Here is a 20774-nt window from a genome sequence, read left to right on the forward strand (position 1 = left end):
TCAAATTTAATAGAAATCATACAACGTTCTAAACAAACTTCGTAATTAGTGCTGCAATAAAGTAAAGTGTTGTTTGGTTGCAGACGATGTATTTATTTGTTCCACGTCGTTCTGTTGTACTTGTTTGTGCCATGCGAGGCTGAATTGAAACTAGACAACAATCTTCTTTATAATTCCAAAAAGTTGCGCCAATTTTTGGGAACGAGATTTCATTGACAGCCTGCGATGCCAACAATAGGTTTTTGGGGAACTGGAGGATATAATGGTCCAACGTTTATCTTTAACATCGCGTGGAAGAATAAAAACAATTAAACTAATGCAAGTTTAATGCACCGCTGCGCTCGGATCTTGAACTTGATTTTAAGTTTCTTGGTCTTATTTTGGCATTTTTTGCAAATTTTCTTATGATGTCATATTTTTGCAGCTTTGTAGAATTGATGGTCTAGTCACATCCAGGTGCAAAAGTTATAATGTGGCAACAGAGTAGTGATTTAAAAGCTATGTTACAAAATTGTGTTGCAAAAAACATGAAGCGAAAAGAAATTTTGCAGTTGGTGAAGAAAAGGTTTTCTGAATATTCTTGGAGTGTTGCAACTCTAGACCGAAGACTTCGCTATTTTGATATTACATACATAAGATACGACACTTCTTTGAATGAAGTTTGTGCTGCTGTTGATAAAGAGTTACAGGGACCTGGAAAACTGTTAGGTTATCGAGCAATGAATCAAAAGCTACGGTGTAAACATAAAATTTTTGTGCCAAGGCATTTAGTTCAGAAAGTGTTGCAAGAAAAAGACCCTGAGGGTGTTGCTAATAGAAATGTAAGACAGAAATTTAAAAAACCCAAACAACTGTTTGCTTGTAGTGGCCCTCTTCAACTTGTATCATTGGATGGGCATGACAAGTTGTGTGGATATCAAAACTACACTTTTCCGCTGGGTAAAGTCACAATACATTTTTTGCCTTTGTTCCGAAATTTCGTTACAAAACCGTTCCGAGAAACGAAATTTCGTTCCCAAATGAGAAAAACCGTTTCGGGAACATTATTTTTACGCAAAATTTCGTTACAGGAACATATTTTGGTTTTTGAATTGTGTTTCCAAAATCACAATTTGGGTAATATCGCACTAAAAATTGTGTTCCGAAAATCGACCAAGCCAAAAATCACCACTAGATGTCGACAAAGAGACGAAGAAAACGTGGTTTTGCTGACGAGTATAAGGTTGATTTTATCACGAATATATGTTTTCAAACGTAGACACTTACGGGAAGATGAAAATATGCATGGAACATAATTTTCGTTCCCGGAACACAATTTTCGTTCCTGGAACCGAATTTTTATTCTGGGAACGGAATTTTTGTTACTGGAACAGAATTTTCGTTTATGGAACAGAATTCTCGTTACGGGAACGGAATTTTTGTTATTGGAACAGAAATTTCGTTACTGGAATAGAATTTTCGTTACGGGAACGGAATTTTCGTTACTGGAATGGAATTTTCCTTACGGGAACGGAACTTTCGTTACTGGAACAGAAATTTCGTTACTGGAACAGAATTTTCATTACGGAAATGGAATTTTCGTTACGGAAAAGGAATTTTCGTCACGGTAATGGAATTTTCGTTACTGGAAAAGAAATTTGGTTACGGGAACGGAATTTTTGTTACTGGAACAGAAATGTCGTTTCTGGAACAGAATTATCGTACAATGAGGAATAATTACATTCCCGTTGAAGGTACCTTTTCGATCCAAGGACACAATGTCATTCTTTCAAGAAAATTGTTGATACGCGACCTAAATGTCGTTCAAAAATGTGACTTTTTGATCCTGGAACGGAATTTTCGTTACGGGAACGGAATTTCGTTACGGGAACGGAATTTTAGTTGCGGTAACGGAATTTTCGTTACTGGAACAGAATTTTCGTTACGGGAACGGAATTTTCGTTACTGGAACAGAATTTTCGTTACTGGAACAGAATTTTCGTTACGGGAACGGAATTTTTGTTACGGGAACAGAATTTTCGTTACTGGAACAGAATTTTCGTTACGGGAACAGAATTTTCGTTACTGGAACAGAATTTTCGTTACGAGAACAGAATTTTCGTTACGGGAACGGAATTTTTGTTACTGGAACAGAAATGTCGTTTCTGGAACAGAATTATCGTACAATGAGGAATAATTACATTCCCGTTGAAGGTACCTTTTCGATCCAAGGACACAATGTCGTTCTTTCAAGAAAATTGTTGATACGCGACCTAAATGTCGTTCAAAAATGTGACTTTTTGATCCTGGAACGGAATTTTCGTTACTGGAACAGAATTTTCGTTACGGGAACGGAATTTCGTTACGGGAACGGAATTTTCGTTACTGGAACAGAATTTTCGTTACTGGAACAGAATTTTAGTTACTGGAACGGAATTTTCGTTACTGGAACGGAATTTTCGTTACTGGAACAGAATTTTCGTTACGGGAACAGAATTTTCGTTACGGGAACAGAATTTTACTGGAACAGAATTTTCGTTACGGGAACAGAATTTTCGTTACTGGAACAGAATTTTCGTTACGAGAACAGAATTTTCGTTACGGGAACGGAATTTTTGTTACTGGAACAGAAATGTCGTTTCTGGAACAGAATTATCGTACAATGAGGAATAATTACATTCCCGTTGAAGGTACCTTTTCGATCCAAGGACACAATGTCGTTCTTTCAAGAAAATTGTTGATACGCGACCTAAATGTCGTTCAAAAATGTGACTTTTTGATCCTGGAACGGAATTTTCGTTACTGGAACAGAATTTTCGTTACGGGAACGGAATTTCGTTACGGGAACGGAATTTTCGTTACTGGAACAGAATTTTCGTTACTGGAACAGAATTTTACTTACTGGAACGGAATTTTCGTTACTGGAACGGAATTTTCGTTACTGGAACAGAATTTTCGTTACGGGAACAGAATTTTCGTTACGGGAACAGAATTTTACTGGAACAGAATTTTCGTTACGGGAACAGAATTTTCGTTACTGGAACAGAATTTTCGTTACGAGAACAGAATTTTCGTTACGGGAACGGAATTTTTGTTACTGGAACAGAAATGTCGTTTCTGGAACAGAATTATCGTACAATGAGGAATAATTACATTCCCGTTGAAGGTACCTTTTCGATCCAAGGACACAATGTCGTTCTTTCAAGAAAATTGTTGATACGCGACCTAAATGTCGTTCAAAAATGTGACTTTTTGATCCTGGAACGGAATTTTCGTTACTGGAACAGAATTTTCGTTACGGGAACGGAATTTCGTTACGGGAACGGAATTTTCGTTACTGGAACAGAATTTTCGTTACGGGAACGGAATTTCGTTACGGGAACGGAATTTTCGTTACTGGAACATAATTTTCGTTACTGGAACGGAATTTTCGTTACGGGAACGGAATTTTTGTTACGGGAACAGAATTTTCGTTACTGGAACAGAATTTTCGTTACGGGAACAGAATTTTCGTTACTGGAACAGAATTTTCGTTACGAGAACAGAATTTTCGTTACGGGAACGGAATTTTTGTTACTGGAACAGAAATGTCGTTTCTGGAACAGAATTATCGTACAATGAGGAATAATTACATTCCCGTTGAAGGTACCTTTTCGATCCAAGGACACAATGTCGTTCTTTCAAGAAAATTGTTGATACGCGACCTAAATGTCGTTCAAAAATGTGACTTTTTGATCCTGGAACGGAATTTTCGTTACTGGAACAGAATTTTCGTTACGGGAACGGAATTTCGTTACGGGAACGGAATTTTCGTTACTGGAACAGAATTTTCGTTACTGGAACAGAATTTTAGTTACTGGAACGGAATTTTCGTTACAGGAACGGAATTTTCGTTACTGGAACAGAATTTTCGTTACGGGAACAGAATTTTCGTTACGGGAACAGAATTTTACTGGAACAGAATTTTCGTTACGGGAACAGAATTTTCGTTACTGGAACAGAATTTTCGTTACGAGAACAGAATATTCGTTACGGGAACGGAATTTTTGTTACTGGAACAGAAATGTCGTTTCTGGAACAGAATTATCGTACAATGAGGAATAATTACATTCCCGTTGAAGGTACCTTTTCGATCCAAGGACACAATGTCGTTCTTTCAAGAAAATTGTTGATACGCGACCTAAATGTCGTTCAAAAATGTGACTTTTTGATCCTGGAACGGAATTTTCGTTACTGGAACAAAATTTTCGTTACGGGAACGGAATTTCGTTACGGGAACGGAATTTTCGTTACTGGAACAGAATTTTCGTTACTGGAACAGAATTTTAGTTACTGGAACGGAATTTTCGTTACTGGAACGGAATTTTCGTTACGGGAACGGAATTTTCGTTACTGGAACAGAATTTTCGTTACTGGAACAGAATTTTCGTTACGGGAACAGAATTTTCGTTACTGGAACAGTATTTTCGTTACGGGAACGGAATTTTTGTTACGGTAACAGAATTTTCGTTACTGGAACAGAATTTTCGTTACGGGAACAGAATTTTCGTTACGGGAACGGAATTTTCGTTTCGGTAACGGTATTTTCGTTACGGGAACAGAATTTTCGTTACTGGAACAGAATTTTCGTTACGGGAACGGAATTTTTGTTACTGGAACAGAATTTTCGTTACGGGAACAGAATTTTCGTTACGGGAACGGAATTTTGGTTACTGGAACGGAATTTTCGATACGGTAACGGTATTTTCGTTACGGGAACGGTATTTTCGTTACTGGAACAGAATTTTCGTTACTGGAACAGAAATTTCGTTTTTAGAACATAATTATCGTACAATGAGGAATAATTACATTTCCGTCGAAGGTACTTTATCGATCCATGGACACATTTGTCGTTCTTTCAAGAAAATTGTTGATACGCGACCTAAATGTCGTTCAAAAAAGTGACTTTTTGATCTTGGAACGGAATTTCGTTACGGGAACGGAATTTTCGTTACGGGAACCAAATTTTCGTTACTGGAATAGAATTTTCGTTACTGGAACAGAATTTTAGTCACGGGAACGGAATTTTCGTTACTAGAACAGACTTTTCGTTACTGGAACAGAATTTTAGTTACGGGAACGGAATTTTCGTTACTGGAACAGAGTTTTCGTTACGGGAACGGAATTTTCGTTACGGGAACAAAATTTTAGTCACGGGAACGGAATTTTCGTTACTAGAACAAACTTTTCGTTACTGGAACGGAATTTTCGTTACTGGAACAGAATTTTAGTTACGGAAAATTTCGTTTCTGGAACATAATTATCGTACTATGAGGATTAATTACATTTCCCGGACAACTGTCAAATTTAGTTAAAACCGCCGTACCTTAGCCACCATAGTTTGAAATATGCGTTTTCGGCAAGCAATAAAATTCTAAAGGACAGACGACAATTTAGTTTTCATTTCTCGTTTTGTAGTGGCACCTAGTATCTGTGTGCAAAATTTCAGGTCGCTTGATTGAAAATTGTTTATATTGCCGGCGGGAATTCTCAAAATTAGTTAATTCCGCACGACCTTAGCGACCATTGTTTGTAACATGCGTTTTCGCGTAGCAATAAGAAATTAAAGGACATACGCAAATTTAGTTTTGATTGCTCGTTTTGTAGTGGCATCTAATATTTGTGTGCAAAATTTCAAGTCGCTTGATATAAAAATGTTGAAATCACAGGCGGACAACTGTCAAATTTAATCAAAACCGCCGAACCTTAGCCACCATAATTCCAAACATGCGTTTTCGCGCAGCAATAAGAAACTAAAGGACTTAGGCCAATTTACTTTCCATTGCTCGTTTTGTAGTGGCATCTAATATTTGTGTGCAAAATTTCAAGTCGCTTGATAGAAAAATGTTGAAATCACAGGCGGACAACTGTCAAAATTAGTTAAAACCGCCGAACCTTAGCCACCATAGTTTGAAACATGCGTTTTCGGCAAGCAATAAAATTCTAAAGAACATTGTCCAATTTGGTTTGCATTTCTCGTTTTGTACTGGCATCTAATATTTGTGTGCAAAATTTCAAGTCGCTTGATATAAAAATGTTGAAATCACAGGCAGACAACTGTCAAATTTAGTCAAAACCGCCGAACCTTAGCCACCATAGTTTAAAACGTGCGTTTTTGGCATGCAATAAAATTCTAAAGGACAGACGCCAATTTAGTTTTCATTTCTCGTTTTGTAGTGGCACCTAGTATTTATGTGCAAAATTTCAGGTCTCTTGATTTAAAATTGTGTATATTGCCGACGGGAATTCTCAAATTTAGTTAATTCCGCACGACCTTAGCGACCATTGTTTGTAACATGCGTTTTCGCGCAGCAATAAAAAACTAAAGAACATTGTCCAATTTGGTTTTCATTTCTCGTTTTGTAGTGGCATCTAATATTTGTGTGCAAAATTTCAAGTCGCTTGATATAAAAATGTTGAAATCACAGGCAGACAACTGTCAAATTTAGTTAAAACCGCCGAACCTTAGCCACCATAGTTTGAAACATGCGTTTTCGCGCAGCAATAAGAAACTAAAGGACATACGTCAATTTGGTTTTCATTTCTCGTTTTGTAGTGGCATCTAATATTTGTGTGCAAAATTTCAAGTCGCTTGATATAAAAATGTTGAAATCACAAGCAGACAACTGTCAAATTTAGTAAAAACCGCCGAACCTTAGCCACCATAGTTTGAAACATGCGTTTTCGCGCAGCAATAAGAAACTAAAGGACATACGTCAATTTGGTTTTCATTGCTCGTTTTGTAGTGGCATCTAATATTTGTGTGCAAAATTTCAAGTCGCTTGATAGAAAAATGTTGAAATCACATGCAGACAACTGTCAAATTTAGTCAAAACCGCCGAACCTTAGCCACCATAATTCCAAACTTTCGTTTTCGCGCAGCAATAAGAAACTAAAGGACTTAGGCCAATTTACTTTCCATTGCTCGTTTTGTAGTGGCATCTAATATTTGTGTGCAAAATTTCAAGTCGCTTGATAGAAAAATGTTGAAATCACAGGCGGACAACTGTGAAAATTAGTTAAAACCGCCGAACCTTAGCCACCATAGTTTCAAACATGCGTTTTCGGCAAGCAATAAAATTCTAAAGGACAGACGCCAATTTAGTTTTCATTGCTCGTTTTGTAATAGCATCTAATATTTGTGTGCAAAATTTCAAGTCGCTTGATATAAAAATGTTGAAATCACAGGCGCACAACTGTCAAATTTAGTTAAAACCGCCGAACCTTAGCCACCATAGTTTCAAACATGCGTTTTCGGCAAGCAATAAAATTCTAAAGAACATTGTCCAATTTGGTTTTCATTTCTCGTTTTGTACTGGCATCTAATATTTGTGTGCAAAATTTCAAGTCGCTTGATATAAAAATGTTGAAATCACAGGCGGACAACTGTCAAATTTAGTTAAAACCGCCGAAACTTAGCCACCATAGTTTCAAACATGCGTTTTCGGCAAGCAATAAAATTCTAAAGGACAGACGCCAATTTAGTTTTCATTGCTCGTTTTGTAATGGCATCTAACATTTGTGTGCAAAATTTCAAGTCGCTTGATATAAAAATGTTGAAATCACAGGCGGACAACTGTCAAATTTAGTTAAAACCGCCGAACCTTAGCCACCATAGTTTCAAACATGCGTTTTCAGCAAGCAATAAAATTCTAAAGGACAGACGCCAATTTAGTTTTCATTGCTCGTTTTGTAGTGGCACCTAGTATTTATGTGCAAAATTTCAGGTCTCTTGATTTAAAATTGTGTACATTGCAGACGGGAATTCTCAAGTTTAGTTAATTCCGCACGACCTTAGCGACCATTGTTTGTAACATGCGTTTTCGCGCAGCAATAAAAAACTAAAGAACATTGTCCAATTTGGTTTCCATTTCTCGTTTTGTAGTGGCATCTAATATTTGTGTGCAAAATTTCAAGTCGCTTGATAAAAAAATGTTGAAATCACAGGCGGACAACTGTCAAATTTAGTTAAAACCGCCGAACCTTAGCCACCATAGTTTCAAACATGCGTTTTCGGCAAGCAATAAAATTCTAAAGAACAGACGCCAATTTAGTTTTCATTTCTCGTTTTGTAATGGCGTCTAATATTTGTGTGCAAAATTTCAAGTCGCTTGAAATAAAAATGTTGAAATCACATGCAGACAACTGTTAAAATTAGTCAAAACCGCCGAACCTTAGCCACCATAGTTTCAAACATGCGTTTTCGCGCAGCAACAAGAAACTAAAGGACATACGTCAATTTGGTTTTCATTGCTCGTTTTGTACTGGCATCTAATATTTGTGTGCAAAATTTCAAGTCGCTTGATATAAAAATGTTGAAATCACAGGCAGACAACTGTCAAATTTAGTCAAAACCGCCGAACCTTAGCCACCATAGTTTCAAACATGTGTTTTCGCGCAGCAATAAGAAACTAAAGGACATACGTCAATTTGGTTTTCATTGCTCGTTTTGTACTGGCATCTAATATTTGTGTGCAAAATTTCAAGTCGCTTGATATAAAAATGTTGAAATCACAGGCAGACAACTGTCAAATTTAGTTAAAACCGCCGAACCTTAGCCACCATAGTTTCAAACATGCGTTTTCGCGCAGCAATCAGAAACTAAAGGACATACGTCAATTTGGTTTTCATTTCTCGTTTTGTACTGGCATCTAATATTTGTGTGCAAAATTTCAAGTCGCTTGATATAAAAATGTTGAAATCACAGGCAGACAACTGTCAAATTTAGTCAAAACCGCCGAACCTTAGCCACCATAGTTTGAAACATGCGTTTTCGCGCAGCAATAAGAAACTAAAGGACATACGTCAATTTGGTTTTCATTGCTCGTTTTGTAGTGGCATCTAATATTTGTGTGCAAAATTTCAAGTCGCTTGATAGAAAAATGTTGAAATCACAGGCAGACAACTGTCAAATTTAGTTAAAACCGCCGAACTTTAGCCACCATAGTTTGAAACATGCGTTTTCGGCAAGTATTAAAATTCTAAAGGACAGACGCCAATTTAGTTTCCATTGCTCGTTTTGTCATAGCATCTAATATTTGTGTGCAAAATTTCAAGTCGCTTGATATAAAAATGTTGAAATCACAGGCGGACAACTGTCAAATTTAGTTAAAACCGCCGAACCTTAGCCACCATAGTTTCAAACATGCGTTTTCGGCAAGCAATAAAATTCTAAAGAACAGACGCCAATTTAGTTTTCATTTCTCGTTTTGTAATGGCGTCTAATATTTGTGTGCAAAATTTCAAGTCGCTTGAAATAAAAATGTTGAAATCACATGCAGACAACTGTTAAATTTAGTCAAAACCGCCGAACCTTAGCCACCATAGTTTGAAACATGCGTTTTCGCGCAGCAACAAGAAACTAAAGGACATACGTCAATTTGGTTTTCATTGCTCGTTTTGTACTGGCATGTAATATTTGTGTGCAAAATTTCAAGTCGCTTGATATAAAAATGTTGAAATCACAGGCAGACAACTGTCAAATTTAGTCAAAACCGCCGAACCTTAGCCACCATAGTTTCAAACATGCGTTTTCGCGCAGCAATAAGAAACTAAAGGACATACGTCAATTTGGTTTTCATTGCTCGTTTTGTACTGGCATCTACTATTTGTGTGCAAAATTTCAAGTCGCTTGATATAAAAATGTTGAAATCACATGCAGACAACTGTCAAATTTAGTCAAAACCGCCGAACCTTAGCCACCATAGTTTGAAACATGCGTTTTCGCGCAGCAATAAGAAACTAAAGAACATACGTCAATTTGGATATCATTTCTCGTTTTGTACTGGCATCTAATATTTGTGTGCAAAATTTCAAGTCGCTTGATATAAAAATGTTGAAATCACATGCAGACAACTGTCAAATTTAGTTAAAACCGCCGAACTTTAGCCACCATAGTTTGAAACATGCGTTTTCGGCAAGCAATAAAATTCTAAAGGACAGACGCCAATTTAGTTTTCATTGCTCGTTTTGTAATGGCATCTAATATTTGTGTGCAAAATTTCAAGTCGCTTAATATAAAAATGTTGAAATCACAGGCGAACAACTGTCAAATTTAGTTAAATCGGCCGAACCTTAGCCACCATAGTTCAAAACGTGCGTTTTCGGCAAGCAATAAAATTCTAAAGGACAGACGCCAATTTAGTTTTCATTTCTCGTTTTGTTGTGGCACCTAGTATTTATGTGCAAAATTTCAGGTCTCTTGATTTAAAATTGTGTATATTGTCGACGGGAATTCTCAAATTTAGTTAATTCCGCACGACCTTAGCGACCATTGTTTGTAACATGCCTTTTCGCGCAGCAAAAAAAAACTAAAAAACATTGTCCAATTTGGTTTCCATTTCTCGTTTTGTACTGGCATCTAATATTTGTGTGCAAAATTTCAAGTCGCTTGATACAAAAATGTTGAAATCACAGGCAGACAACTGTCAAATTTAGTTAAAACCGCCGAACCTTAACCACCATAGTTTGAAACATGCGTTTTCGCGCAGCAATAAGAAACTAAAGGAGATATGTCAATTTGGTTTTCATTGCTCGTTTCGTACTGGCATCTAATATTTGTGTGAACAATTTCAAGTCGCTTGATATAAAAATGTTGAAATCACAGGCAGACAACTGTCAAATTTAGTCAAAACCGCCGAACCTTAGCCACCATAGTTTCAAACATGCGTCTTCGCGCAGCAATAAGAAACTAAAGGACATACGTCAATTTGGTTTTCATTGCTCGTTTTGTACTGGCATCTAATATTTGTTTGCAAAATTTCAAGTCGCTTGATATAAAAATGTTGAAATCACAGGCAGACAACTGTCAAATTTAGTCAAAACCGCCGAACCTTAGCCACCATAGTTTGAAACATGCGTTTTCGCGCAGCAATAAGAAACTAAATGACATACGTCAATTTAGTTTTCATTGTTCGTTTTGTACTGGCATCTAATATTTGTGTGCAAAATTTCAAGTCGCTTGATATAAAAATGTTGAAATCACAGGCAGACAACTGTCAAATTTAGTTAAAACCGCCGAACCTTAGCCACCATAGTTTCAAACATGCGTTTTCGCGCAGCAATAAGAAACTAAAGGACATACGTCAATTTGGTTTTCATTTCTCGTTTTGTACTGGCATCTAATATTTGTGTGCAAAATTTCAAGTCGCTTGGTATAAAAATGTTGAAATCACAGGCAGACAACTGTCAAATCTAGTCAAATCCGCCGAACCTTAGCCACCATAGTTTCAAACATGCGTTTTCGCGCAGCAATAAGAAACTAAAGGACATACGTCAATTTGGTTTTTATATCTCGTTTTGTACTGGCATCTAATATTTGTGTGCAAAATTTCAAGTCGCTTGATATAAAAATGTTGAAATCACAAGCAGACAACTGTCAAATTTAGTTAAAACCGCCGAACCTTAGCCACCATAGTTTCAAACATGCGTTTTCGCGCAGCAATCAGAAACTAAAGGACATACGTCAATTTGGTTTGCATTTCTCGTTTTGTAGTGGCATCTAATATTTGTGTGCAAAATTTCAAGTCGCTTGATATAAAAATGTTGAAATCACATGCAGACAACTGTCAAATTTAGTCAAAACCGCCGAACCTTAGCCACCATAGTTTGAAACATGCGTTTTCGCGCAGCAATAAGAAACTAAAGGACATACGTCAATTTAGTTTCCATTGCTCGTTTTGTAGTGGCATCTAATATTTGTGTGCAAAATTTCAAGTCGCTTGATAGAAAAATGTTGAAATCACAGGCAGACAACTGTCAAATTTAGTTAAAACCGCCGAACTTTAGCCACCATAGTTTGAAACATGCGTTTTCGGCAAGTATTAAAATTCTAAAGGACAGACGCCAATTTAGTTTTCATTGCTCGTTTTGTAATGGCATCTATTATTTGTGTGCAAAATTTCAAGTCGCTTGATATAAAAATGTTGAAATCACAGGCGGACAACTGTCAAATTTAGTTAAAACCGCCGAACCTTAGCCACCATAGTTTCAAACATTCGTTTTCGGCAAGCAATAAAATTCTAAAGAACAGACGCCAATTTAGTTTTCATTTCTCGTTTTGCAATGGCGTCTAATATTTGTGTGCAAAATTTCAAGTCGCTTGAAATAAAAATGTTGAAATCACATGCAGACAACTGTTAAATTTAGTCAAAACCGCCGAACCTTAGCCACCATAGTTTCAAACATGCGTTTTCGCGCAGCAACAAGAAACTAAAGGACATACGTCAATTTGGTTTTCATTGCTCGTTTTGTACTGGCATCTAATATATGTGTGCAAAATTTCAAGTCGCTTGATATAAAAATGTTGAAATCACATGCAGACAACTGTCAAATTTAGTCAAAACCGCCGAACCTTAGCCACCATAGTTTCAAACATGCGTTTTCGCGCAGCAATAAGAAACTAAAGGACATACGTCAATTTGGTTTTCATTGCTCGTTTTGTACTGGCATCTAATATTTGTGTGCAAAATTTCAAGTCGCTTGATATAAAAATGTTGAAATCACATGCAGACAACTGTCAAATTTAGTCAAAACCGCCGAACCTTAGCCACCATAGTTTGAAACATGCGTTTTCGCGCAGCAATAAGAAACTAAAGAACATACGTCAATTTGGATATCATTTCTCGTTTTGTACTGGCATCTAATATTTGTGTGCAAAATTTCAAGTCGCTTGATATAAAAATGTTGAAATCACATGCAGACAACTGTCAAATTTAGTTAAAACCGCCGAACTTTAGCCACCATAGTTTGAAACATGCGTTTTCGGCAAGCAATAAAATTCTAAAGGACAGACGCCAATTTAGTTTTCATTGCTCGTTTTGTAATGGCATCTAATATTTGTGTGCAAAATTTCAAGTCGCTTGATATAAAAATGTTGAAATCACAGGCGAACAACTGTCAAATTTAGTTAAATCGGCCGAACCTTAGCCACCATAGTTCAAAACGTGCGTTTTCGGCAAGCAATAAAATTCTAAAGGACAGACGCCAATTTAGTTTTCATTTCTCGTTTTGTTGTGGCACCTAGTATTTATGTGCAAAATTTCAGGTCTCTTGATTTAAAATTGTGTATATTGTCGACGGGAATTCTCAAATTTAGTTAATTCCGCACGACCTTAGCGACCATTGTTTGTAACATGCGTTTTCGCGCAGCAATAAAAAACTAAAGAACATTGTCCAATTTGGTTTCCATTTCTCGTTTTGTACTGGCATCTAATATTTGTGTGCAAAATTTCAAGTCGCTTGATATAAAAATGTTGAAATCACAGGCGGACAACTGTCAAATCTAGTCAAATCCGCCGAACCTTAGCCACCATAGTTTCAAACATGCGTTTTCGCGCAGCAATAAGAAACTAAAGGACATACGTCAATTTGGTTTTCATTTCTCGTTTTGTACTGGCATCTAATATTTGTGTGCAAAATTTCAAATCGCTTGATATAAAAATGTTGAAATCACAGGCAGACAACTGTCAAATTTAGTTAAAACCGCCGAACCTTAACCACCATAGTTTGAAACATGCGTTTTCGCGCAGCAATAAGAAACTAAAGGACATACGTCAATTTGGTTTTCATTGCTCGTTTCGTACTGGCATCTAATATTTGTGTGAACAATTTCAAGTCGCATGATATAAAAATGTTGAAATCACAGGCAGACAACTGTCAAATTTAGTCAAAACCGCCGAACCTTAGCCACCATAGTTTCAAACATGCGTTTTCGCGCAGCAATAAGAAACTAAAGGACATACGTCAATTTACTTTTCATTTCTCGTTTTGCACTGGCATCTAATATTTGTGTGCAAAATTTCAAGTCGCTTGAAATAAAAATGTTGAAATCACATGCAGACAACTGTCAAATTTAGTCAAAACCGCCGAACCTTAGCCACCATAGTTTCAAACATGCGTTTTCGCGCAGCAATAAGAAACTAAAGGACATACGTCAATTTGGTTTTCATTGCTCGTTTTGTACTGGCATCTAATATTTGTTTGCAAAATTTCAAGTCGCTTGATATAAAAATGTTGAAATCACAGGCAGACAACTGTCAAATTTAGTCAAAACCGCCGAACCTTAGCCACCATAGTTTGAAACATGCGTTTTCGCGCAGCAATAAGAAACTAAATGACATACGTCAATTTAGTTTTCATTGTTCGTTTTGTACTGGCATCTAATATTTGTGTGCAAAATTTCAAGTCGCTTGATATAAAAATGTTGAAATCACAGGCAGACAACTGTCAAATTTAGTTAAAACCGCCGAACCTTAGCCACCATAGTTTCAAACATGCGTTTTCGCGCAGCAATAAGAAACTAAAGGACATACGTCAATTTGGTTTTCATTGCTCGTTTTGTAGTGGCATCTAATATTTGTGTGCAAAATTTCAAGTCGCTTGGTATAAAAATGTTGAAATCACAGGCAGACAACTGTCAAATTTAGTTAAAACCGCCGAACCTTAGCCACCATAGTTTCAAACATGCGTTTTCGCGCAGCAATAAGAAACTAAAGGACATACGTCAATTTGGTTTTCATTTCTCGTTTTGTACTGGCATCTAATATTTGTGTGCAAAATTTCAAGTCGCTTGATATAAAAATGTTGAAATCACAAGCAGACAACTGTCAAATTTAGTTAAAACCGCCGAACCTTAACCACCATAGTTTCAAACATGCGTTTTCGCGCAGCAATAAGAAACTAAAGGACATACGTCAATTTGGTTTTCATTGCTCGTTTCGTACTGGCATCTAATATTTGTGTGAAAAATTTCAAGTCGCTTGATACAAAAATGTTGAAATCACAGGCAGACAACTGTCAAATTTAGTCAAAACCGCCGAACCTTAGCCACCATAGTTTGAAACATGCGTTTTCGCGCAGCAATAAGAAACTGAAGGACATACGTCAATTTGGTTTTCATTGCTCGTTTCGTACTGGCATCTAATATTTGTGTGAAAAATTTGAAGTCGCTTGATATAAAAATGTTGAAATCACAGGCAGACAACTGTCAAATTTAGTTGAAACCGCCGAACCTTAGCCACCATAGTTTCAAACATGCGTTTTCGCGCAGAAATAAGAAACTAAAGGACATACGTCAATTTGGTTTTCATTACTCGTTTTGTACTGGCATCTAATATTTGTGTGCAAAACTTCACGTCGCTTGATAGAAAAATGTTGAAATCACAGTCGGACAACTGTCAAATTTAGTTTTCGGCAAGCAATAAAATTCTGAAGGACAGACGCCAATTAGTTTTCATTTCTCGTTTTGTGCTGACATCTAATATTTGTGTGCAAAATTTCCAGTCGCTTGATTTAAAATTGTTCAAAACACAGGTAGACTACTGTCAAATTCAGTTACTTTCGCCCTTGCGGCGCGGTTTATATTTGTCTTTGAGAGGTATTCGCCTGCCAAATCTCTGTTTTACATCCAAGCGAGTTAAAATTTGGTAGTTAAATACTACAGTAGAAGGAGATACCTCTAAACTTTATTTTACTATATGCTTTAGTTTTTTGTTGTCATACGAAAAGGCGTTCTTAAAACTGTTTTGGCGAACAGACGGCGCGGTTTAAGCTTGTCTTTGACAGGTATTTACTTGTCTTTGTTTTGAAATAATATGGCCAAACGAAATAAATATAGCTGTTAAATGCTCTAAGTATGTTGTAGACGGTCCCATTGAACCGTATTCGACTATCCGTTTTTTTGATATATTTAAAGGCGTTCTTTTAAACTGTTTTGGCGAATGACGCGTTTTAAACATGTTTTCACTTGTTAATTGCTATGTTTGATGCTTGCCGTATGAGCAGTTTATCTATGTTCCTAATAAAATTCGGGAGCAATAATTAAACGATCTTAAGACATCAGATTTGTGTGTGAGCAGTAAAATTTAGGCGCCTATCTTGGGAATTTAGATACGGACTTTTCTCTCTTCGCTTTTTGAAGTTCTCTGATGACGCCGCTCCTTTGGGAGTTGTTAGTTCGGATAAGACGACCACACGCCTTTTTGCACTTTTTTGTGTCCCGAATTTTGATGCTGTTTATCACTGTCGGTATCATGGTAATTTTTAAAGCGGAAAATTCCAATATAATTCGCAACATTTTCGATCAATGCTATTAATATGTTTAGAGAAAATCATGTAGTGTATGTTTTATTTTAGCATGAGGCGATCGTTATTTCTTGGTTGTATATTTATTTAAATTGTGTTTTTATACACAATTATAAATAGACCATTACTACAAATAACATGTTACATATTTGTATTTAAAATTTCAACTTGGTTTACTTTACACGATACTTTGGCACCACGTGAGTGTTGTGCTTTGTTTTACATCGACCAATTTGCAAAAGGTTCTGTGCGTGGGAACGATATCACCAATACACATTTGCAATGCTAACAACAGAAAATCGACTACAAAGCTCTTTTATGAACGATATAACGATTTAATTTTTCCTACAGCGATTTAACGACTAAAATATCAAATAATTCATATAAAAAGTTAATGTCATCGAACGTTTTTTCAATTTTAAATCTACCATATCGCTTCTATTTCTAAGTTGGCAAAGCAGTTTTTAATAATTTCATCTACACGCGCAATTAAATTTTTCGAGCGGTCCTATAGCAGCACCTTGTGGTAAAAAGATGCACAAAACAAAAACTGGTTCCGGAACGAAATTGTCAAATTATGCTCCAAACACTTGGAAACGAAATTTCGTTTCAAGAAATAAAAAGTGTTCCGGACCGTAACATAGGGCATATATGGTGCAATAGATACATTTTCACGTAAAGTGTTATTTCTCTTTGTTACTCACTCAAACTCCAACCCTCAGATTATCGGAAAGAAATATTTGGAGCACATGTATGAAACTCAAACAATGGCAAAGTTTTTAAGACTGGATAGAGGAACTGAAACAGGAAAAATGGCAACAATACATACATATCTCAGGAATAAACATGGAGATTTAGAAGATCCGACAGAGAGTGTTATATATGGTCCTTCTAACACAAATAAAATTGAGCGCTGGTGGAGGGAGCTGCATGAAAGATTAGAGCTTTTTTTCAAAGCACAACTTAGATCATTAATAACAAATGGAAAGTATGATCCACATTGTCTAACTGACCGTCAGCTACTGTTTTATATTTACAAACCTATTGTACAACGTGAATGTGATATTTTTGTGGCAAATTGGAACAGTCATCGCATACGCAATCAAAACAATATTCTTTTACCTACTGGTGTACCTGAACATATTTTTGAATGTCCTGAATTTTATGGCACAACTTGTAAAGGTCTTACAGTTAATGACTGTGACCTTAAAGAAGTTGCTGAAATATCTGGTGTTTTACATGCCCAGGAGGAATGGTTAAGCACCAGTATAAAAGATAAATGTTTACAGCTTGTTCCCAATCCTGAATTAATTTCTTGTGGAGATGCTGACAGCATCTATTGTTTTTTACGGCAAAAATTTTCTGCATAACTGGAAACAATAAAAACAAATGTATCATGTTTGCTTTTGTAATAGCAGAATTGAAACAAATTACAGAGTCACATAAAAGTAACAAAAACATGCTTTAGGTATTATTTAGATTTAGTTGAGGAAGACACATCATAACACAAAATTTGTTGCAAATGTGACTCTCAATAAATGTATCAATAGCAACACTTGACAAATTGCCTGCACAAAAAAACACTTCTGCATTTTCATCCAAGAGATGTGTTGTAGCAATTTCGGGATCAAATAATGTGTGGTTCACTCCTTGAATGTCGAGCAACATCATTTTCTTTTCAGAAAATATGTAACTAAAGTGCACCAGACATTCACATTTTTGCTGTAGAACATTGTTGGTTAATTTACAGCATGAACCATCATTGTTTACATATTTCACGAATTCACCAGAATAATAGTTTTCCACAGTAGCAGGGCTTTCATTGTATTTGCAAAAAAATACATCATCATACTTCAAATCTCCAAATTCAATGGGCACTTTTTCAGAGAACTTTTCTGTCAAACTTTTTGCCACTGTGTGCATTTGAACTTGCTTTCTGCAGTGGTCTTCCATAGAAATGTGTAAATCTTCCTGGATGGTGGAAGCAGCACTTTCATTGTACAGTTTTACTACAAGTTTATCTTTTGGGGGAACCTGATTTGCCATAAATGCCTTGCGGAAGGCACCACTAGCAAAGCTGGTGCATGATACTTGCAAAAGTAAGTTGGCTTTACTTTTCCATGCACAATCATCTAGAACAAACTGCTCTAAGTCCACAGAAACAGACCTCACTTCATGTTTTATTAACTTTCCAGCCTTTAAAAGGGTGCTTATGGAGATAGACTTTTGTACAGGCTGAGGTGGTTTCTCCTCCACAAGGTTTTTCCTGTCACGCCCTACTGGCTCCATAAATCTAACGTAGTAAAACTTTTTGCCCTTTATTTGTTCATATCTGGAACAAGAAGGTCCTCTGTCCGATGCAAGTACATCACAAGAGCCAGGCGGTGCTTGGTAATAAGACTTACAAGCTAATTTTATGTTTTCTAAATTTACTTCTTTAAGCGGGATTCACACCAGACGCGGTTAACGGCTGGCGACGCGGTTTCGAAGCGGCGGGGGATTCACACCAGCCGGCGTCATGCCGTGACGGCGTGATTTTCTCGCTCGAAGCGTCTGACGGCGGAGTTAAATCTGATTTAACTTTTCCGTCAGACGCTTTGTTTGCTAGTAGGTCTGCTGGCTGCAGAAACTTATTTTTGTGGGTTATTTGACTTATTTCAGACAATTTTAGCTAGTTTTGTTTGTAAATTGTTTGTTTTATGGTAAGTTGGCGTAAATTTTCTGGTTAAAGTTAATGGTTTTGACACTTGTTTTGTTATTTCATGATTATTTAGTCAAATGAATATACTGATTACCAATTAAATTTTATAAATTAAATTGTGATTAATATTTGGTGGAAAAATTTTGTTTGCAGTTTGTTTGTTTAAAAGTTTAATAATGGAATTTAATGAAATGCTAATACAAATGGTACATGATTCTCCATGTATATATGACTCTGGAAGCAAACTATATAAAGACCAGAAGCGAAAAGAAAATGTTTGGAAAAACATTAGTGAGTGCACTGGACAGTCAGGTAGGATAAATGTACTGTTGTTGTCTGGACCAGCAGTAATAATTATAATTGTTGATTCAGTGGAGAATTGCATGAAACGATGGAAAAGCTTAAGAGACCGTTTTGCAAAAGAAAAGCGAAAAATTGAAAATGCACGGAAGAGTGGGGCTGCTGCTGAAAACCTGCAAATATGGGAGCATTATGAAGCATTAAAATTTTTGCAGGATCATTTGAGGCATAAAATGTGATTGACTTTGGTATGGACTAAATATAAATATATTGCACTTCTAACAAGTATGGTTTGTTGCAGGACTGTTGGAAACTTTTCCCGACCATCAACACCTGTGGTTGATTTTACACAAGATGAACCTGTTCCAGAACAAGGTATTTATATATATTTATTTGTGTTTTTATTATTTTAAACAAACATACAAATGATGTTTGCAGAGGAGATAACCCTTGAGGAGGTGGAGGTGGAAGAAGATATAGCTACCCCACCAAGTACATCTCTGCCATCAACTTCAAGGCAGGGAATGAAACGGAAACGCAATGATCGATTGGATTTTTAGGTTAGTGTTTTTAGGTGGAAATGTAATTTATGCCACTCATATATTTCATACTGCTTCAGGAAAGCATTTGCAGCATGCTTCGCCAAAATAGTGAAAGCATTTCAAAATTAACATCATCCAACACCGGACAAGATGATGAATTTACAGGCTTTGGCAATTTTGTTGCTTGCAGCTTAAGAGGCCTGCCAAAAACAAAGGCATACGAGGCCATGTCTGCAATTACAGAGCATCTTTCATCACTAAGAGCTAATTTAATTGACAATGCATAATGTGTTTTTTACTGTTTATTCTTCAATGGTTCTTTCTTTTCTACTTTTCTATTCCAGCAATTTTAAATTGTCATGTAGCATGTGTTACCTCACTGTATTCTCTGTTCACTTCTAAACATGAAACCAGATCAAAGAAATTGTGTGATTTATTGCGTGTGAAAAAGAAAAAAATGCACTGAATAGAAAAAAAACAATTATGAACGATTTACAACAGCATTCTGCCAAGGCAGTGCACCATTATCTGAAATGAAATTATCTTTGTAATGGTCTCGTACTGCAGCAGCACCTCTGGTATACATATTTGTACCCATGCGACCAATAGATTGGAAGTTTGAATAACTCTGCATTTCAGATCTCCATTCTCCCATAATTACATTACCCATTCTGTCTTCTCGGTCAACAAACGAAGCAGTGCAATAAAACTTTTCATTTCGCACACATTGCCTATTTTTGATCTGCAAAAAAATATGTAAACAGCATGCAGCTTTTGTTATAGCAACAACTCTGTTTGGCTCAGCAATAATGGGCCTTCGAAATATTCGCCAACGAGTGGCCAAAATCCCAAATGTATTTTCAATAACTCTTCTAGCACGAGAAAGTCTGTAATTAAAAATGTTCTTGTCAACAGGTAAATGTTTTCCGGGATAGGGTCTCATTAAGTTAGACCGCAATGGAAAGGCAGCATCACCAACAATACAATATGGTACAAATATATTGGTGTTTGGCAAGCATGCATGACTGGGAATATTTAATTCTCCATCCATAAACTTTTTACCAAATTCAGAATTGGCAAACACCCCACCATCACTGTGTCTTCCTGAGTCACCAATATCTATCATTGTA

At 36.5% G+C, this 20774-nt stretch overlaps 2 protein-coding genes and 1 pseudogene across 2 annotated transcripts; 2 read left to right on the top strand and 1 right to left on the bottom strand.

The window, feature by feature from the left end:
- The first annotated feature begins 470 nt into the window (after positions 1-470).
- Positions 471-17471, top strand: LOC145903214 (uncharacterized). The gene is made up of 2 exons (XM_082991279.1): positions 471-944; positions 16746-17471. Exons 1-2 carry the CDS (start codon positions 471-473, stop codon positions 17469-17471), a joined length of 1200 nt encoding a protein of 399 aa, XP_082847405.1.
- A 94-nt stretch (positions 17472-17565) lies between these two features.
- On the bottom strand, positions 17566-18390 carry LOC145903215 (alpha-protein kinase 1-like). The gene has a single exon (XM_082991281.1). It carries the CDS (start codon positions 18388-18390, stop codon positions 17566-17568), a length of 825 nt encoding a protein of 274 aa, XP_082847407.1.
- Positions 18391-18978: 588 nt separating this feature from the next.
- Positions 18979-19931, top strand: LOC145903216 (uncharacterized; annotated as a pseudogene).
- The last annotated feature ends 843 nt before the right edge of the window (positions 19932-20774 follow it).

The sequence above is a fragment of the Ascidia mentula genome, chromosome 5, assembly GCF_947561715.1.
Source record: "Ascidia mentula chromosome 5, kaAscMent1.1, whole genome shotgun sequence".
In the NCBI taxonomy this organism is placed as follows: Eukaryota; Metazoa; Chordata; class Ascidiacea; order Phlebobranchia; family Ascidiidae; genus Ascidia; species Ascidia mentula.